This window comes from Schistocerca serialis, chromosome 2, assembly GCF_023864345.2.
Source record: "Schistocerca serialis cubense isolate TAMUIC-IGC-003099 chromosome 2, iqSchSeri2.2, whole genome shotgun sequence".
Lineage (NCBI taxonomy): Eukaryota > Metazoa > Arthropoda > Insecta > Orthoptera > Acrididae > Schistocerca > Schistocerca serialis.
Genome location: NC_064639.1, coordinates 980,020,256 through 980,036,147, shown reverse-complemented (window position 1 = coordinate 980,036,147; position 15,892 = coordinate 980,020,256). Strand labels below are relative to the sequence as shown.

The window sequence follows — 15,892 nt, the reverse complement described above, 5'->3', positions numbered from 1 at the left end:
TTCCATACTCTTTGTATAGGTCTAACCAGGAGAACATTTGGCATCTGATACAGGGTGATTATTTATAAAGTTAAACTTTCAAAACACTGTATAAATAACATCATTGGTCAGAATGACGTCAAATTGCAATGGAATATTATCAGAGAAGGGTGGAAATGTATGGCAGAAAAAAAAGTGTGAAAATTGATCAATAGATGGTGCTGTATGTGTCAGAATACGGCTTTTCCTCCTTTCGCGTCTGTGATGTTCACTATGACTGTCTCAATGCAGGATCATACTCTGCCTGTAAAGCTGTGTTACAGGAATGATGACTGTGCACACACTGATCTGCAGAAGTTACGGACATTGAAGGGTTTGAAAAACTGTGTTGGTCTGATTACTACCGTGGATCTCGAGAAAATGATTTGGAAATTCGAAAAGATGGGTTCTTTTGGTGTGAAACCTGGTAGAGGGAGGAAACAAACTGATTCGATGTTAGTAGATGCAGTGGCCACAGCATGTGTATAGCGCTGCAGAACTTTTTAACAAACATTTTATAACTGCTACTGAAAAGATGGGGCTGTCAGGTTCTGTAGATGCTGCCATGGGATACCTCAGACCAGACATTTCAAGTAACTTCCATAATATGAATTTGACCCTCAGTACCCCAGCAGAAGTAATGTCCATCACAAAATCTTTAAAATCAAAAACATCTAGTGGGTACAATGAAATATCAACAAAGGTAATTAAGGGATGTGATTCTGAGTTAAGTAACATATTAAGCTATCTGTGTAACCAGTCATTTATGAGTGGAATATTTGCTGAATGGTTGAAATATGCTGAAGTTAAGCCACTGTTTAAGAAGGGAGATAAAGAAATAGCATCAAATTTCTGTCCAGTTTCACTTTTACCAGCATTCTCAAAAAGTTTAGAAAAGGTAATGTACAATCGGGTTTATAACCATCTTATCATAAATAAAATACTGTCAAAGTCACAGTTTGGGTTTCTAAAGGGTTCTGGTATTGAGAAGGCTATCTACACTTACAGTGAAAATGTACTTAATTCATTAGACAAAAATTGTAGGCACTGGTATATTTTGTGATGTGTTGAAGGTATTTGACTGTGTAAACCACAATATCCTTTTAAGTATGTGATCGGAGGCTTTCCCAGCGTATGTGTTGTTTCCAGAGTTCTTGGGTGTCCAGCCGGGTGCGATCGTTGAAGTCCCATGATATTTCGATGAATAACCTTTCTGCCATCATCAGGCGGATCTGGTGGAATGGTCTGTCTGCTCATTGTCAGTGTTATTTATGTCCGTCAGTCGGGCTTCGATTCCCTGTGCCGATGGTCCGATAGCATGGAAACCCTTACTTAGCTCCATCAAGGAGTCACGCCTCAAGTGAACACAAGATCTTTCGACGATGACTGCATGAAACACACAAATTCCCAAGCCAGTATCTTGCGATTTAATGTTCAGAATTTATGAACCTCTGCTAACTTACACTTAAGATTGTTGTTTTTGGGTTCCTTTTCCAAGGAAAGACTTAGCAAATAGTTGATTGAGGGGAGGAGGAAGAGGTGAGCATGCGTGGTCTCACCTGCGCGCGCGCGCAGCGCGCGCGCGCGCGCGCGCGCGCGCGCACACACACACACACACACACATATTCAGACAGATACGATTTCAGTGGATAAGTGGTCAAAAATTATTTTTATGGCTGAATACCTCCTTTACCTCTGTGTCATACTTAGGCTGGATGACAATAAAAATAGAGAGATACAAATAAATGAAGCCTCTGTGTTACACTAAGGCTGGATGACTTTTAATATAAATGGAGAAACGTAAATGAGGTTTAGTAACTAAAGTAAAAGAGGGGAACTGAGTTGAACTGTCTTCTGATTGGATTTTTCTTTTTATCAAGTTACACTCTTATTTAATATGTTTACTTAGCAACGCATGCAAACTGTACTTACATGAACATCAGAAGAGCAGGAGCTGTCAGAACAGCACTTGTCAGGAAGAATGCTGAGGGAAAGCTGCTGAACGTGTGTTGGTACACTAAATTGTATAGCGGTATAATTGCAAGGGGCACAACAGCTTCTGACAGACTATATAGAGCACTGAGCTTCCCTGAAATAAACAAAAGTAAATGCAGTTATGTGACTATGGAATCAACCATGAAAATTTGTTCTAAACTGCTACTCATTCATTCATTCACCCACTCACTATGCCTTAGATTCCATTGTGAAGGAGAACATTTTGGGATGAGGAATGAATCAAAGTATACACTAACAAAGAAAAGGAGCTGTTAGAAACTGAGTTAATAATTATCTATCATGAAACATTTATAAATTCTTTGGGTTTCCTCCAGATGTAGATACCAAGAGGAAAACTATTTCTGTGAAAAAGTTATATTAAACAGTTGCATTTTGTCTGTCATTGCAATCTTCATACATGCACTTATACAAACACAGTGATGTTTTCATAGAATAACAATTGCCTACATGCTGAAGGAATATGAGCAGTTTTGAAAGAGCACTGGTGCCTGCCATTAAGTTATCAGGATTAATAGTAATAATAACACAATAAATCAATTTGAACCCAATGCATTAAAGTTAATACAGAAAAGGATTAACTCATGCATGCACAATATTTCATTTGTTTCATCATCAGATAAAGCTCTATAATATCTGTGTTTGTGAATGCTGGACATACACTCACATGGAGAAAAATAAGAACATGTAATGCACCCATGTAATTATTTTGCTGGCCCAGGTGTTGTGGTGTGGGCAGGTATAATGTTACATAGATGTATTGACCTTCAAATCTTTGAACACAGTACACTCACCAGTAAGTGTTATTGTGACATGGTACTCCTTCCCCAGGGTGCCTTTTCAAGAGTGCATGCAACTGACTTCATTTTTATGGATGACAATGAGTGACCACATCAAACAGACTATGTGCAGGAGCTATGGGAATGAGAGGATATTTGGTGAGTGGACTGGTCTGCCCGTTCTCCTGACTTAAGTCTCAATGCACTAAGGAGATATATTGCACCAAATCGACATATACCAATGACCAACCAGCCGTAGTCAACTTTGCTGGTGGAGAAATGGAATGCAGTACTGAAGAACTCCTTATCAATCTTGTGGCCAGCTTGGGGGGGGGGGGGGGGGGGGAGGGGGTGGCAGGGGGGGGGGGGAAGGTGGTGGTGGGGGGAGGTCTGTGGTAATCATACACTCCATAAGGAACCATATGCCAGCATTTGAAATGTCCAGGGGACCATCATGAATCATGATGACTTCAGTGTAATTATTTTCTTTGCGTCACAGTCATTTCTGTTCATTACATTGCATATTTCTTTGTTACCTTTGAATTATACTGTAGCAATTCTGTCTATGTAACATCCAAGTTTCATTACATTTGTCCTTAAGTTTTGTGTAGGAGTGTATTTGCAAGTAAGAGTTTCTCAGGATTCAAAATTTGGAATCCATCAGGCCCTCTCTACTGAATATGTAGCTACCATTTTATTTACCTTGCACTATGATATGTGAATGGCTAAAATTACACCAACTGTAATTATTTTACCAATCTGTATAGCTGACAACATTCTTTAGCAGAAATTTAAGTTCATGACTTACAAAGTACTTTGAATATGTGGTTCACTTTGTAGTGTAACTAACGAAAATACAGAATTTTGTTAAAGCATAATTGTTCATTATGTAAACAGTTGTTACTAAATAGTTTTAAATGTTAAGATGGGAGAGTGTGTTTTGCATTGATCAATTAGGATTGATGCCTGGAACTAACATGATTGTAGGCAAACAAAATATTTATTTAATTCCAATTAAAAATTGCATGATGCAATATTAATTGTTAAAAATTCTCATCATGTTATATTTAACACTCAAAGCCCTTTATTTCATGAAACAATTTAATTAAAACATATCTTGTATGTATATATGTACGTACGTATGTACCAAACCGGAGACTTAGAAACAACGGAGAGGCTTCACCCGCATTAGCCCTCAGTGGTTCACAACCCTACAATAGGCCACAGCAGCCCACCCACCCCATTGCCGCCCCACACCAAACCCAGGGTTATTGTGTGGTTTGGTCCTCAATGGACCGCTCCAGGAAAGTCTCATACCAGACGAGTGTAACTCCAAATGTTTGCATGGTAGAATAATTATGGTGTATGTGTATGTGGAAATGGCATTTGCACAGCACTTGCCAACACAGTGTAACAGCACATTAGATCGCATGGCTAGCCGGGCGGGCAAAATTATATATGCTCTCCACTGACCTTGATGTCAAATGTAAAATATTTGCATTGATCTTTTTCCACTAAAATTTACATATGACACAAATTCTAATAATACCTAAGAGTGCTTGCATTGTTGAAAGTTTTATAAGTGACAGAAGCTACAACCACATGGTAGTAATAAGAGAGCGCAATTGTGAGTTGTAAAAATGACAGTTGGCCGTTTACACTTATGTAATGGAAAACTGAAGAAGTGAGAAATAAATGATGAATGTTGAAGAAACAATACTGATTGTAGAAAAACCATTTGTTATGTCCTAAGAATGTAACATATTCCCAAGAAAGCCACCCAAGTACTGTATGCATCGCATATGCAGCAAATGATAATAACTTGTTAAATTGAACTACAATGATCAACACCACCAACTGAACAAGTATATTTTTTCAACAAAATGTTTTCTGTTTTTTTAAAAAAAATCATCTAATTACTTGCAATTACTAATAGCCAATGTAGAGTACAATGAAAAATACAAAAACTGAATTATATATTGGAACATACTGAGAGTAGGAACATTGCAGTTTCATATTTAACAGATGCGAAGCAAAGGGTCATTTTAGATACCTTATGCACTTTCAAGATAAATCATGTGGTGAGTGTGGTCAAAGTACTACTGATGTTTCTCAGTGTTCAATATTGAGATTAATCCAGTTTTTGCTGCATTCAAACAACTATCCATCTTACACTGACAAAGGTGAAATAATGTTTTTTGCCGATGTTGCAACCATCAAAATCAAACCCAATAGGGATATAACAACAGAGAAAATAATAAACGAAATATCCAGAAAAAAATGTTGACTGTTTCTCTGTAAGTGGACTGGTACAAAATTTAGGATGGGTTGGGGAGAAGGGTATTGAAAATATAACAGTAGAGTATTTTTGAATAGAATTGTATTGTTGAAAGAGTCAAAAATATTACTGAGGCTCATAAGCATAGCATTTAGAGCTATTTTGGATTAAAATGCAGATAATGAGAAGGAAACAGTGTTTTTAACTGCTTGCAGTACTCTACCACTTTTGAGAGGATACATGTTAGGGAAATGAGATGGGGATTATGTGGACTTGATTTGTCACATTATTTACATAGCGGTATTATGAGCATTATTTTTAAGCATGACAGGAAACAGCTACTTATAACAAGCTAAATTGAAAGCTGTTATTGAAAATTAGGAACACCACACATTGTCTCTTGTTGTTGAGCTGCTTAATTTTGAAATATCAAACAATGGAGGGTCCAGGATGGAAAAAGTCAGGCCACAGTGCCTAGAGACAGTACTCATGTGTGTATAGCAGGCTTTCTGCATGTGACTCAAATTTTGCAGAAAAAAAATTACACACACACACACACACACACAGCTCATATGTCTTTCTTGTTTCAGGTAATGCTGTTTCAAATTGATTATTGATTATGGCCTGGTCTTTGACTTAGCTAGAGCTCTCTTTTCTGTTACAGGATATAGGCACTTTGAAGTGTCATCAGGATATACTTAAGAAAGACTATACCTAAAAAAGTATACAACTCAAGAAGCAGCACCTATTTTTTTTTAAAGAAAGGTTGAGGTTTTCCTGTTAGTTTATCAGTCTACTTTAGATGAAGTACCACAAACAGTATTGTGCAGTGCAGGATTACAGTTTCTTGGAGTTACATCTTTTCTGTTAATGTTTACTTTGGCTAGTTGTATCTGCTTTGTAAATATCTTCACATTGTCCTTTGTGTAACCTCTCAGTAAATATTATTACCATTTATTACCAGGTCTTCGTCATTCACCAGCCATGGCTGGCTACAATCAAGTGATTTACAATATAATGAATTACAGAATAACATCTAAACTTTATACACGTAATGTATTTAGGCTATGTCATATTCACTGTGTCCATTCGCTTTCATCACAGTCAAAGAATTCTTGGACCAAGTGTAATGGGCATTGTTTTAGGGCTTCAGCAATTTGTTTCTTGAAGTTGTCTAGTGACAGGGTCTGCAATTCAACAGGTCGTTTGTTGAACATCCTCACAATGATCACCGGAAAACTGTCTCTTGTATTGGACAGTCGGCCGGTTGGTAGATTTATATCTTCTTTGCTGCAGGTATTATGTTTATGGATGTTATGCCTCTTGCAGTAGGTGTCTAGGTTTTCCCTTAAGTGGATGAGGCATAATAATACATAGTGGCTATAAACAGTCATTACCCCAATGTTCTGAATAATGGTTTGCAGTGTTCCTGGCTGCTGCTCAATGTAATAATTCTTATTGCCTTCTTTTGCAGTAGCAGCATATCCTTGCAGCCTGCCGAATGGCCCCATAGCTGTAATCCATACAAAATGTGGCTATGGAACAAAGCATAGCAGACAGTTATCGTAAACTGGTCTGTAATCACTTTTTTAAATCTTTGTAGGAGGTATATTACACAAGAGAGTTTCTTGCATACATGCACAGTGTGTACATTCCATGAGAGTTTGTGGTCTATTGTGAAGGCTAACAGTTTAATAGATTTTATAAGGTCAGAGTATGTGTTTTTTCTAAGACTGCACACCATACGCTGGGTTTTTCTTTGTTTACTTTCATCTTGGTGGTGAACCATTTTTTTAGTGTTTTCGAACTGTTCATCAGACTTCATGACTGCTTGGGCAGAATTTTCCCCTTTGGCAATAAGAGTGGTGATGTCCGCAAATTGTAGTGTCTCACTAACTTCACTTAGATCATTTACAAAAATGAGGAAGGGGAGTGGGGCTATGACTGAACCATGTAGCAAAACATGTTCTACCTTCTGTTCTCCAAGTAAGACTGAAGTGTAGCCAGGGCTGTACCTCCCACACCATAGCATTTTAGTTTTTTGAGCAAGACCTTGTGGGGGATGCAGTTGAAAGCTTTGCTTAGATCGCACAGTGTGAGTGCCACAAACTCTCTCCTTGAATGCCTGCATTACTTTTCTTAAAAAGTCTAATGCTGCAGTGGTACAGGACTTTCCATTTCAGAACTCGTGTTGTGCATCTTTGAAGAGATTATTTTCTTCACAATAAGTTAGGATCTGATCTTTCATGATGGATCCAATCACTTTTGCTAGTATAGGAATGATTGATATTAGCCTAAAACTTGACACATTATCTGGGTCTCCTTTTTTGTAAACTGGTACCGTCCTTGCAAGTTTCAAGAAATCTGGGAAAACTCCTGCAGAGAGGCAGTTGTTTATAGCTGTTGCTAATGGCTGTGCTATTTCTCCAATAATTTTCTTTAGTACAGTACAGGACATCCCGTACATATCTTGACTCTCCGAAGTTTTGTAAGATTTTTCTATTTTCACTATGTCATTTGCATGTACCTTTTTCCATGTTTCAAATTTACTGTGAGTTTTATCTGGTAAGTAAACAGCAAGATCTATAACCGAGTCTGGGATTTCTGCAACAGTGTTTTCTATAACTTTGATAAAGTAGTCATTGAAGTCATCAGGACTGCAGGCATTAGAAGAAGAAGTAGGCTTCATTTACTAGGGTCCAGGCTGCTTTGTAAGGATTATAGGCTTCTCTTATGAATCTGTCGTCCCCCCTCCTTTTAGCTTCTACTTTTTTTTCTGTAAAATCTCTTGTCCTCTTAAGTAATTGCTGTGTAACAATTGTTTACTATTTGGGTCTGTGGCTGCTTTGGCACAGTCATTCCACATTAAGACAATGTTTTTTAGATTGGCTAGCTCAGGTCTGTACCATGTGTTTGCATGTACTATTTTCTGTTTTCCTTGTGCTTTACCTGTGTGGGTTTTCTTTGGTATCAGTGGGAACATCTCATCAAATTTGGTTTTTAGTGTCTGGAAAAGAACATTTAAGGCATCGTTGGGTTTTGCTTCTGTAATTAACTGCTGCCAGTTTATGCTGGACTGTGAGGCACTGAAAGTCTCTAGTTTTTCTTTTGGCTCTACTCTTCTGTGAAACACTTAATTTGATCACCATGTATTTGTCTGCTGGTTACCCAGAGTCTTCATTTGTAGTTTCATTGCATCAACTACATTTATTTTGTAACTTCAAGTATATAAATTTGTAATAATGGTGTCGAGGCAGGCATCACCTCTAGTTGGAAGTCTGTTTGCTATAAAGGGACCATAAATTCAAGAATGCTCTCTCTTTTGTACTATTTTCACCTATGTGTACATAAAGAGTGCAATTTTTGGTTTAAGGTGTGTTATGTTAGGTAAATAACTTTCCAAGTTAGTGATAAAGTTTTAGAAACTTCCTTTTGGTGAATGGTACACTGAAACAATAATCATATTTATTTCTACTAGTTCTAAGCCAGCCAGTTCTAAATCCAATATGAGCAGTAATTTCTCAGGCCCACATCCCTAATGCTGAGATTTTTATTGGCAGTTTTATTGGTAGTTTCTCGACACCATGAGCTCACCATCTCTAGGTATTCAGTGCATCTGTAATTTTCACCCTCTTCTTTCTTGAGCCAGTGCTTACATACACATATCACATCTGGCTTTGCATCTTCTATAAATATAGATAACAGATCACATTTTGTTCGTAGACATTGAACATTTACACTAGCTAAAACTATGGGTACATTATTCTGATTTCAGTTTTGTTGAACTGCAGTTGCAATAGTAGGCTCTATTGTACTGCTGCCTTGAATGTTCTCCGGCATAAAAAATGCCGCAATACTACATTCTTAGGCCATATAGAACTGTTCATTACTTTTTCCTTTAGTTCAAAGTCAATACTAATTTTGAAACTGCTGTTTAGAGCTTTTGTAGCTAGTTTTTCTGCCTCAAAATTATTGAACTCAGGGAAGGTTTTACATAGGAAACTGATTACATTTTCAGTTGTGCTGTTTTTAACTTTGCTCAGGTGAAACCAAGCCTTTTTTTCTCTGTACAGTTCTTCTTGTTTTTTGCCTGTGCCTATTATAATTGTTTTCCTGTTTCTAACACTGAAATTTCTGGTGGTGTAGGAGATATTTGAAGAATGGGTATTTCGAGGTTTCCATTTTGTCTGGAGCTCTGAGGTGTGGTTTTATAAGGCTGTTTGTACTCTGTAGATGGATTTATTTGATTAGTAGTCATGGGTGGATTGTATGGGTCATAAAAGTGTACTTTATTTCCTTTTTTGTGACAAACTTGTTGCCAATCAGTCTGGATATCACAAGAATGTTTTTATTGTTTGTTTTATGTTGCATTATTTTGCTGATGCTCCATGAGTTTCTAGGCTCACTCAGTGTTTCCCCAGTAACTTCCTTTTCTGTAGGCAGCATTTGTTTGTTGTGTATTTTTCTGCTGTGTATTGTGAGTGAGTCATGAGATGAGATTTCATAACACAGTATTTTTCTTTTTTAAAGAAGTCTAACAGTTTATTATTAATTTTACAGCAAAGTCACAGGAAGCTCATTTACGAAAATGGCTTCAGCCAATAGCTTGTTCATTTCAAAGAACCTGTAGAGTGTAGTTTCATTAATAAAACTCAATCAATTTAGTGATATAAGAAATGAAATTTTTGGGTAAGTAGGGCAAGAAAAGGTAAAATAAAGGAGATACCTGCATAAAATATTTAATAATACCTGTAATATCTGTTAGTGAGATTATTAGAACAGATAATCTAACATTTTAATTTCAACTTACCCATATCTGTAGGTGCTACTATTTTTGACCCAATGGATTTCTGCACTGCCATTGATGCTCCATGTAACAGTTCTGCAATGGGCACTGTAAAAGAAATTTATTTTACATTGTAGTGGGCTACTACATGGAAAGATGGTATGGTGATTAAATACCTCACAGTCATTCACTCAAGTACTGAGTCAGTCTCTCTCTCTCTCTCACTCTAGATAACAGGAAAGGTACATAAAATAAACAAACAATTCAAAAATCCCTCGGAAAATTGTGGGAAATCATCTTTTTATGGCATTTCGGTGTACATTCTACCTGATACTGACCTGGAATGTGCTCCTGTCACGGTTCTAAACTAAATACAAGGAAAATAATATTAAGAGTAGTTGTATAAAAAGGTATTTAAATTGACAAAGAGGCAGATATGCTGACCAGTAGGCTTACAGGCAATTTTTCTTTCATATTTTCCTCAATTTTTTCTAACAAAAGATTGGTCGATCTTAGTCTGGTGTTTTAGTGAACTGACCTTCTCCCATCTGTCCAATCAATTTCTCTTCCATCCCCAAAGAAGAAAACTTGAGTTTCTGAAAGTTAGATGCATTTTTATCTTTTTTATGTTTTACTTTCAGTTGTGCTAAAAATTATACATTCTAAAAGTAAGTGCTAACAGTATATGAAGCCGGAGCAAAGGAGCTACATAACCAACAGGCAAAAAATTACACAGCTAGAAAAATAGGCTTGACTCTCTACTTATCAAGGCTTTGAAATCATTTTGTTGCCAGGAGAAATGGTAAGTTAGGATGTAGAACAATGATATGTGAAATGCACAGGTATCAGAGAGAAGAGGAAGTTGTTTCATATCTTCAGTCAGGCTGCCTTTTGATGTATGGTAGGTACAAGCTTTTTCATGTCTCTATTACTGTTATGTATAAAAAGATCCAGTTTCTATGTAACCATCCTCTCAACCAGATCAAGAATCCATACTTTTCAAAAGTTAATGGGAAAGCAAAGGAAATTCAGATTTAATATCCCACCAATAACAAAATTATTATAGACCAGGCAAAGCTGGAATTGGACCAGGAAGGGGAAGAAAATGGCTGTTTTCAAAGGATCCACCAAATTTTCCACATGGCGTGATCTAGGGAGAAACTAAAAAAATTATAAATGTTGATGATAAAATACATTGTGCCATATGATGTGGACTAATATTCAAAAGAATTTTATTAAGAAAAATCTGGGTATTTGAACAGAAATCTGAACCTTGAAACTTCTTGGCAGATTATAACTGTGTGCTGGATTGAGACTCAAAGTCGGGACCTTTGCTTTTCGCGGGCAAGTGTATAAGTACAAAGGTGGGAGATGAGGTACTGGTGGAATTGAAGCTGTGAGGACGGGTCGTTAGTTGGGCTTGGATAGCTCAGTTGGTAGAGCACTTACTCATGAAAGGCAAAGGTCCCAAGTTAAAGTTTCGGTCAGGCACAGATTTTAATCTGCCAGGAAGTTTCATATCAGTGCACACTCAGCTGCAGAGTGAAAATTTCATTCTGGACTTTGAACCTTGCTGTATTAATATCTATCTGCTTGTGGGTTTGAATATTTCTACAAATTCATTAATTTAGTATGAAGAACTCCTTAAGAGTATTTATACAAGAATGTGGGAAAAACATCATAACTAAGAAGAAGAAAGACAATTTTTGAAAATGCAGCATAACAAGAATTAGAGCAAATACTGAACTAAGTAGAAGTAATTATACCATTTACTTTTAAGGAACAGTGATATGACATACCTTCAGACAGATAAAGAAGCACAAGAAAAAAAATTATGATCAGGTAAACTAGATAAAATTTTTAAAAAATTCATTTGTGGTCTACTGTACAGTTTAAATAAATATAATGAAATAGTACTATCAAAAGGCAGCAGATATATTTTAAAAATGAGAAAAACTTGTACTAAATGATAATAATTTCCACCATACATTCTTTAGACTAGAAAAAACAATGATATCAGACGAACAGTGGGGCTACTACTTATCTCATAACAAACCATGCTGGATAAAAAAGTACAGGGCTGACTCAGCATACACAAAATGTATGTAAGAGAGGTTCAATATATGAACTTTTTATGAGATTGCTTGTTTCAAGGGTGAGTGGCACAAAGAGAAAATATGCTATGGATTTGCATTGTCAAAAATATTTCAACAATTAAATGCTCAAAGAGTTTGTAGTTAGTGACCATGGAGCCCTTACCAAATAGATAAATAGGTAAACTATTTCAGAGGTTCACTGATAAAATCATTAACAAGTCAGTATAGCCCACACAACAGTGTAGCAGAAATGAAAGGGGAACTTAAATTGGAATCCTTGGAAGAAAGACAATGAAAAAAAATGTAACAATTGTAATATCAATTATTCACAATTGTAATTATTCAACACAAACAAATACCTGGGTAGGCTTGTGACAATTTGGAGGGACATGAAATGGAACGATCACCAGTGCACAGTCTTAGGCAAAGCAAGTGGCAGACTTTAGTTCATTGGTGGATACTGAAGGTTCATTGGTGGATACTGAAAAAGGGGACTCAGTCTACAAAGAAAATTGCTTACAAATCACATGTGCATCCAGTCTTAGAATATTGACCAAGTGTGGAGGGATCCATGCCAGATAAGAGTAACAGGTGATGCTGAATGTATAAAAAGAAGGGTGGTATAGAATGGTGACAGGTTTGTTTCACTCATAGGAGGGCATCAAGGAATTGTTGTACAACCTGAACGTTGAGAATCAGTGTTAAATGAGGAACGTAGAGATATCTTGCATTCCTCTACATATTGCTTCCATAGGGGCTGGAAGATGAATGTAGTCTAATTACAACATTCAGAGGCTTTGGTGTCCACAAAAATTTTTCCTGGTTGATTTAAGACTGTAAAAGATATGCATGAGCTATCAGTTTTGAGACATTTCAAGCCATAAGAACTAACTTTTGTAGGTTACACAAAAAAACTTACTGTATCTCAGAGAACTGATAGTTATCCACTCAAATATGAATAAAAACACTGTAATCCACATTCTGGGGAGGGGGGAATTTGAATGGGAAGTTACCCAATCATGTGGTATGAAATTCAAGACATTTTAAAAATAATCCACAAAAATTCAGGACAAATGGTGAAAATCAGGACACAATAGAATTACTATCAATATAGGTTTAATAAAAAGTCTAAGAAGTCAACTTTGCCTAGGATATTGGATGGGCCACAGGTGGCAGATAATGAACATTCCACCCGATATGGTGGACAGCTGCCAATACAGAATAAGCAGTCCCGCACCAAGGCAAAATAAAACCAAATCCACTTTGCATCTGCCTAGTAACAAGTGGCAATGTGGTCAGTATCTGTTCACCAGTCATGAGGCTGAAATTTATATTCTGGAACTTACCCTGCCCGTCTCAACAGTCTGGGTTCACTCAATGAGTCTACTCAACTCAGCCTCATTCCAGGCACAATCATCATGGAGCATTTTGATAATCACAATATTACCTCAAGTGGTCAATCCACCACGAATATTAGTGATGCAAATGGTCTTTCAGATTCTGGGGCAGCCAAGTTAAACTGCAGAGTGATTCAAAAGAGGAAGTCTGAGTCCTCTGGCCAACTTAAAACCCAAGCAAATACATTTTTTGTGACACTTAACATAAAACACTTTTGCAACCAGGTAAACTTCATAAACTGGGAGATATATTAAAAGAATAGAAGATTCAAATTTTGGCACTTCAAGAAACATGAATGATGGACAATAACACCATGGATTTTGAATGGGGGGCTCCGTATGGTTCCCAAGTTGTGCAGCGACCGTAAACCATAAAATTACCAAATAAGCAGAAACCAGTCGCAAGATGATGTTTTCTTTATTTAATTTACAAATCGATTTCAACTGATTAACAGCCATCATTGGTGCTTTCAACATGCATGTTCCCTGAGTAATAACACTGTCTTAAACAGATGTCAAACCATGGATTTTGATAATTATTGCCTTTTTAAAAGTAACACTGATAAAAGAATACTTAATAATACAGCACATCTGAGAGTTGCTTTTGCAGTCTTCAAAACTATTTTAAATTCAATAACAGAGGTAAAACCCATTAATAATAGACTAGTGACAATTTCTCTTAAATGTACAAACAAGGTGTACACTTTAATTAATGCCCTTACACCAGTCAATGAGGATAATTGTAAAAAACCTGTAGAAGTTAATAAAGCTTGGGAAATGTTAGAAAGCATTGTCTCAAAAATTCTCTCAAACCATGTTAAATATTTAATGGCTGATTTTAATACGGTACTCAATTAGGTAAAGAGAAAAAATATAAGAAAACAGTTGGTGAATACCAAGCAGGCTTTAAACCAAACAGATCCTGTCTGGAACAAACTCTTAGTTTAAAACTAATCCTTAGGCACCAAAGGATTTCTAGTAACAATACCATATGTACATTTGTGGATTTTAAAAGGCCTACAACTCAGTTGATTGTGAATCTCTGTTCCAAATTTTAAAGGAGCAAGGGCTAGGTAAGAACTCTAACACTCATTAACGAAATGTTAACTGACACTAACTCTAAAGTTAAATTTGTGGGAGAAATTTCTGAATCATTTGATATAAAGACTGGTGTTAGACAGGGAGATGGACTCTCACCAGTACTGTTTAACTGTGTTTTGGAAAAGGTGATTACTGAATACCGAGAGCAAAAGTCGAGTCAAAATATAGATCAATCAATCAGGTTAGGCAGATTGCCTTGCCTTTTCAGATGATCTGGCAATTTTAACTAGGGATATTATCACAGCTCAAAAACAAATTGAAATTCTTAAAGAAGTTGGGGAAAAAGTAAAACCACAAATATCATTCCAAAAAAATCAAATCATTCGAATATATGACATGCAACAAACAAGCACCAAAGGTTTGGAACACAAAATATGGAAAAATAAAATGGCTTTTCAGTTTAAATACTTGGGAGAAATCATACAAGAAAACAGTCTGGAAAAAGGCAACTGTGTTCAGATAAACACAAAATATTTATAATAAAAATCACTTTCTAAATTAAGTAAACTTAGGCATTACAGCACTGTAATCAAACCTGAATGTCTTTATGGATCAGAAAGTTTAATTTTAAATATAAAGAGGGATACTGGAGAAATTCAAAAGAAGGAAATACTGATTATTAGGAAAATATCAGGCCCCAAACTGACTGATGGAGAAACTTATAGACTGAAAAGCAATAAGGAAATAGAAGAGTACACAAAAACATACATGGTGACATGAGAAAACCAAGACTTACATTTTATGGGCACATTAAAAGACTGGCACCCACTATGTTGACAAAACAAATAGTAGAATTCTACGAAAACAGAAGTGAGGCCGAAACTGAGCCAATTACAAGGATTGCTGTGATTAAGAAACATCTTAAAGTAGCTGTTTAACTACAGATAGAAAGACATTCAGGCAAAAGATATTTGCTTGGAAAGTTGGTCAGAGGGAAATTACAAAACGGACTGGAACACTGTGGTATGATGAAAGAAAGAGACTTCATTCTGAAAGGATGAAACAAAATTGGACACAAAGGAAGGCCAACCATCAGAACTGACATTGATGGATTCTATTATGCCCATATGTGAATAATAATAATAATAATAATAATAATAATAATAATAATAATATGCTTAATAATAATTTATAACAATAATGGAAATTCCTTGGATGGTGTAATAGATAAAATAAAGGAAAGGCAACCACTCACCTATAGCAGATTAATGCATGGAGTACAGTAACACATCACAGAAAACAACATTCACACTAGCTTCCAAGCACTAGTTCTTTATCCAACAATAATATACACATTCATGCATGACACAGACACCCAAATGCACGCTCCCTTCAGCAAGGCAAGACTAATTATTGATACTCAATTATTGAAGCAGTTGCCTTAGCTGATGGAGATGGAAAGGGGTAGGAAAGGATGTAAGGGG

The 15,892-nt window shown here is 36.4% G+C and overlaps 1 protein-coding gene across 1 annotated transcript in view; it reads right to left on the bottom strand.

Annotated features, from left to right (window-relative positions):
- LOC126458393 (uncharacterized) overlaps positions 1-15,892 on the bottom strand; it is a 251,838-nt gene that overhangs the window by 17,774 nt on the left and 218,172 nt on the right. Inside the window, exons 7-8 of the mRNA XM_050095401.1 lie at positions 9,899-9,982; positions 1,951-2,107 (exon numbers count right to left, since the gene is read on the bottom strand). Coding sequence (XP_049951358.1) covers positions 1,951-2,107; positions 9,899-9,982 — 241 coding nt within the window. The remainder of the gene's footprint in view (positions 1-1,950; positions 2,108-9,898; positions 9,983-15,892) is intronic.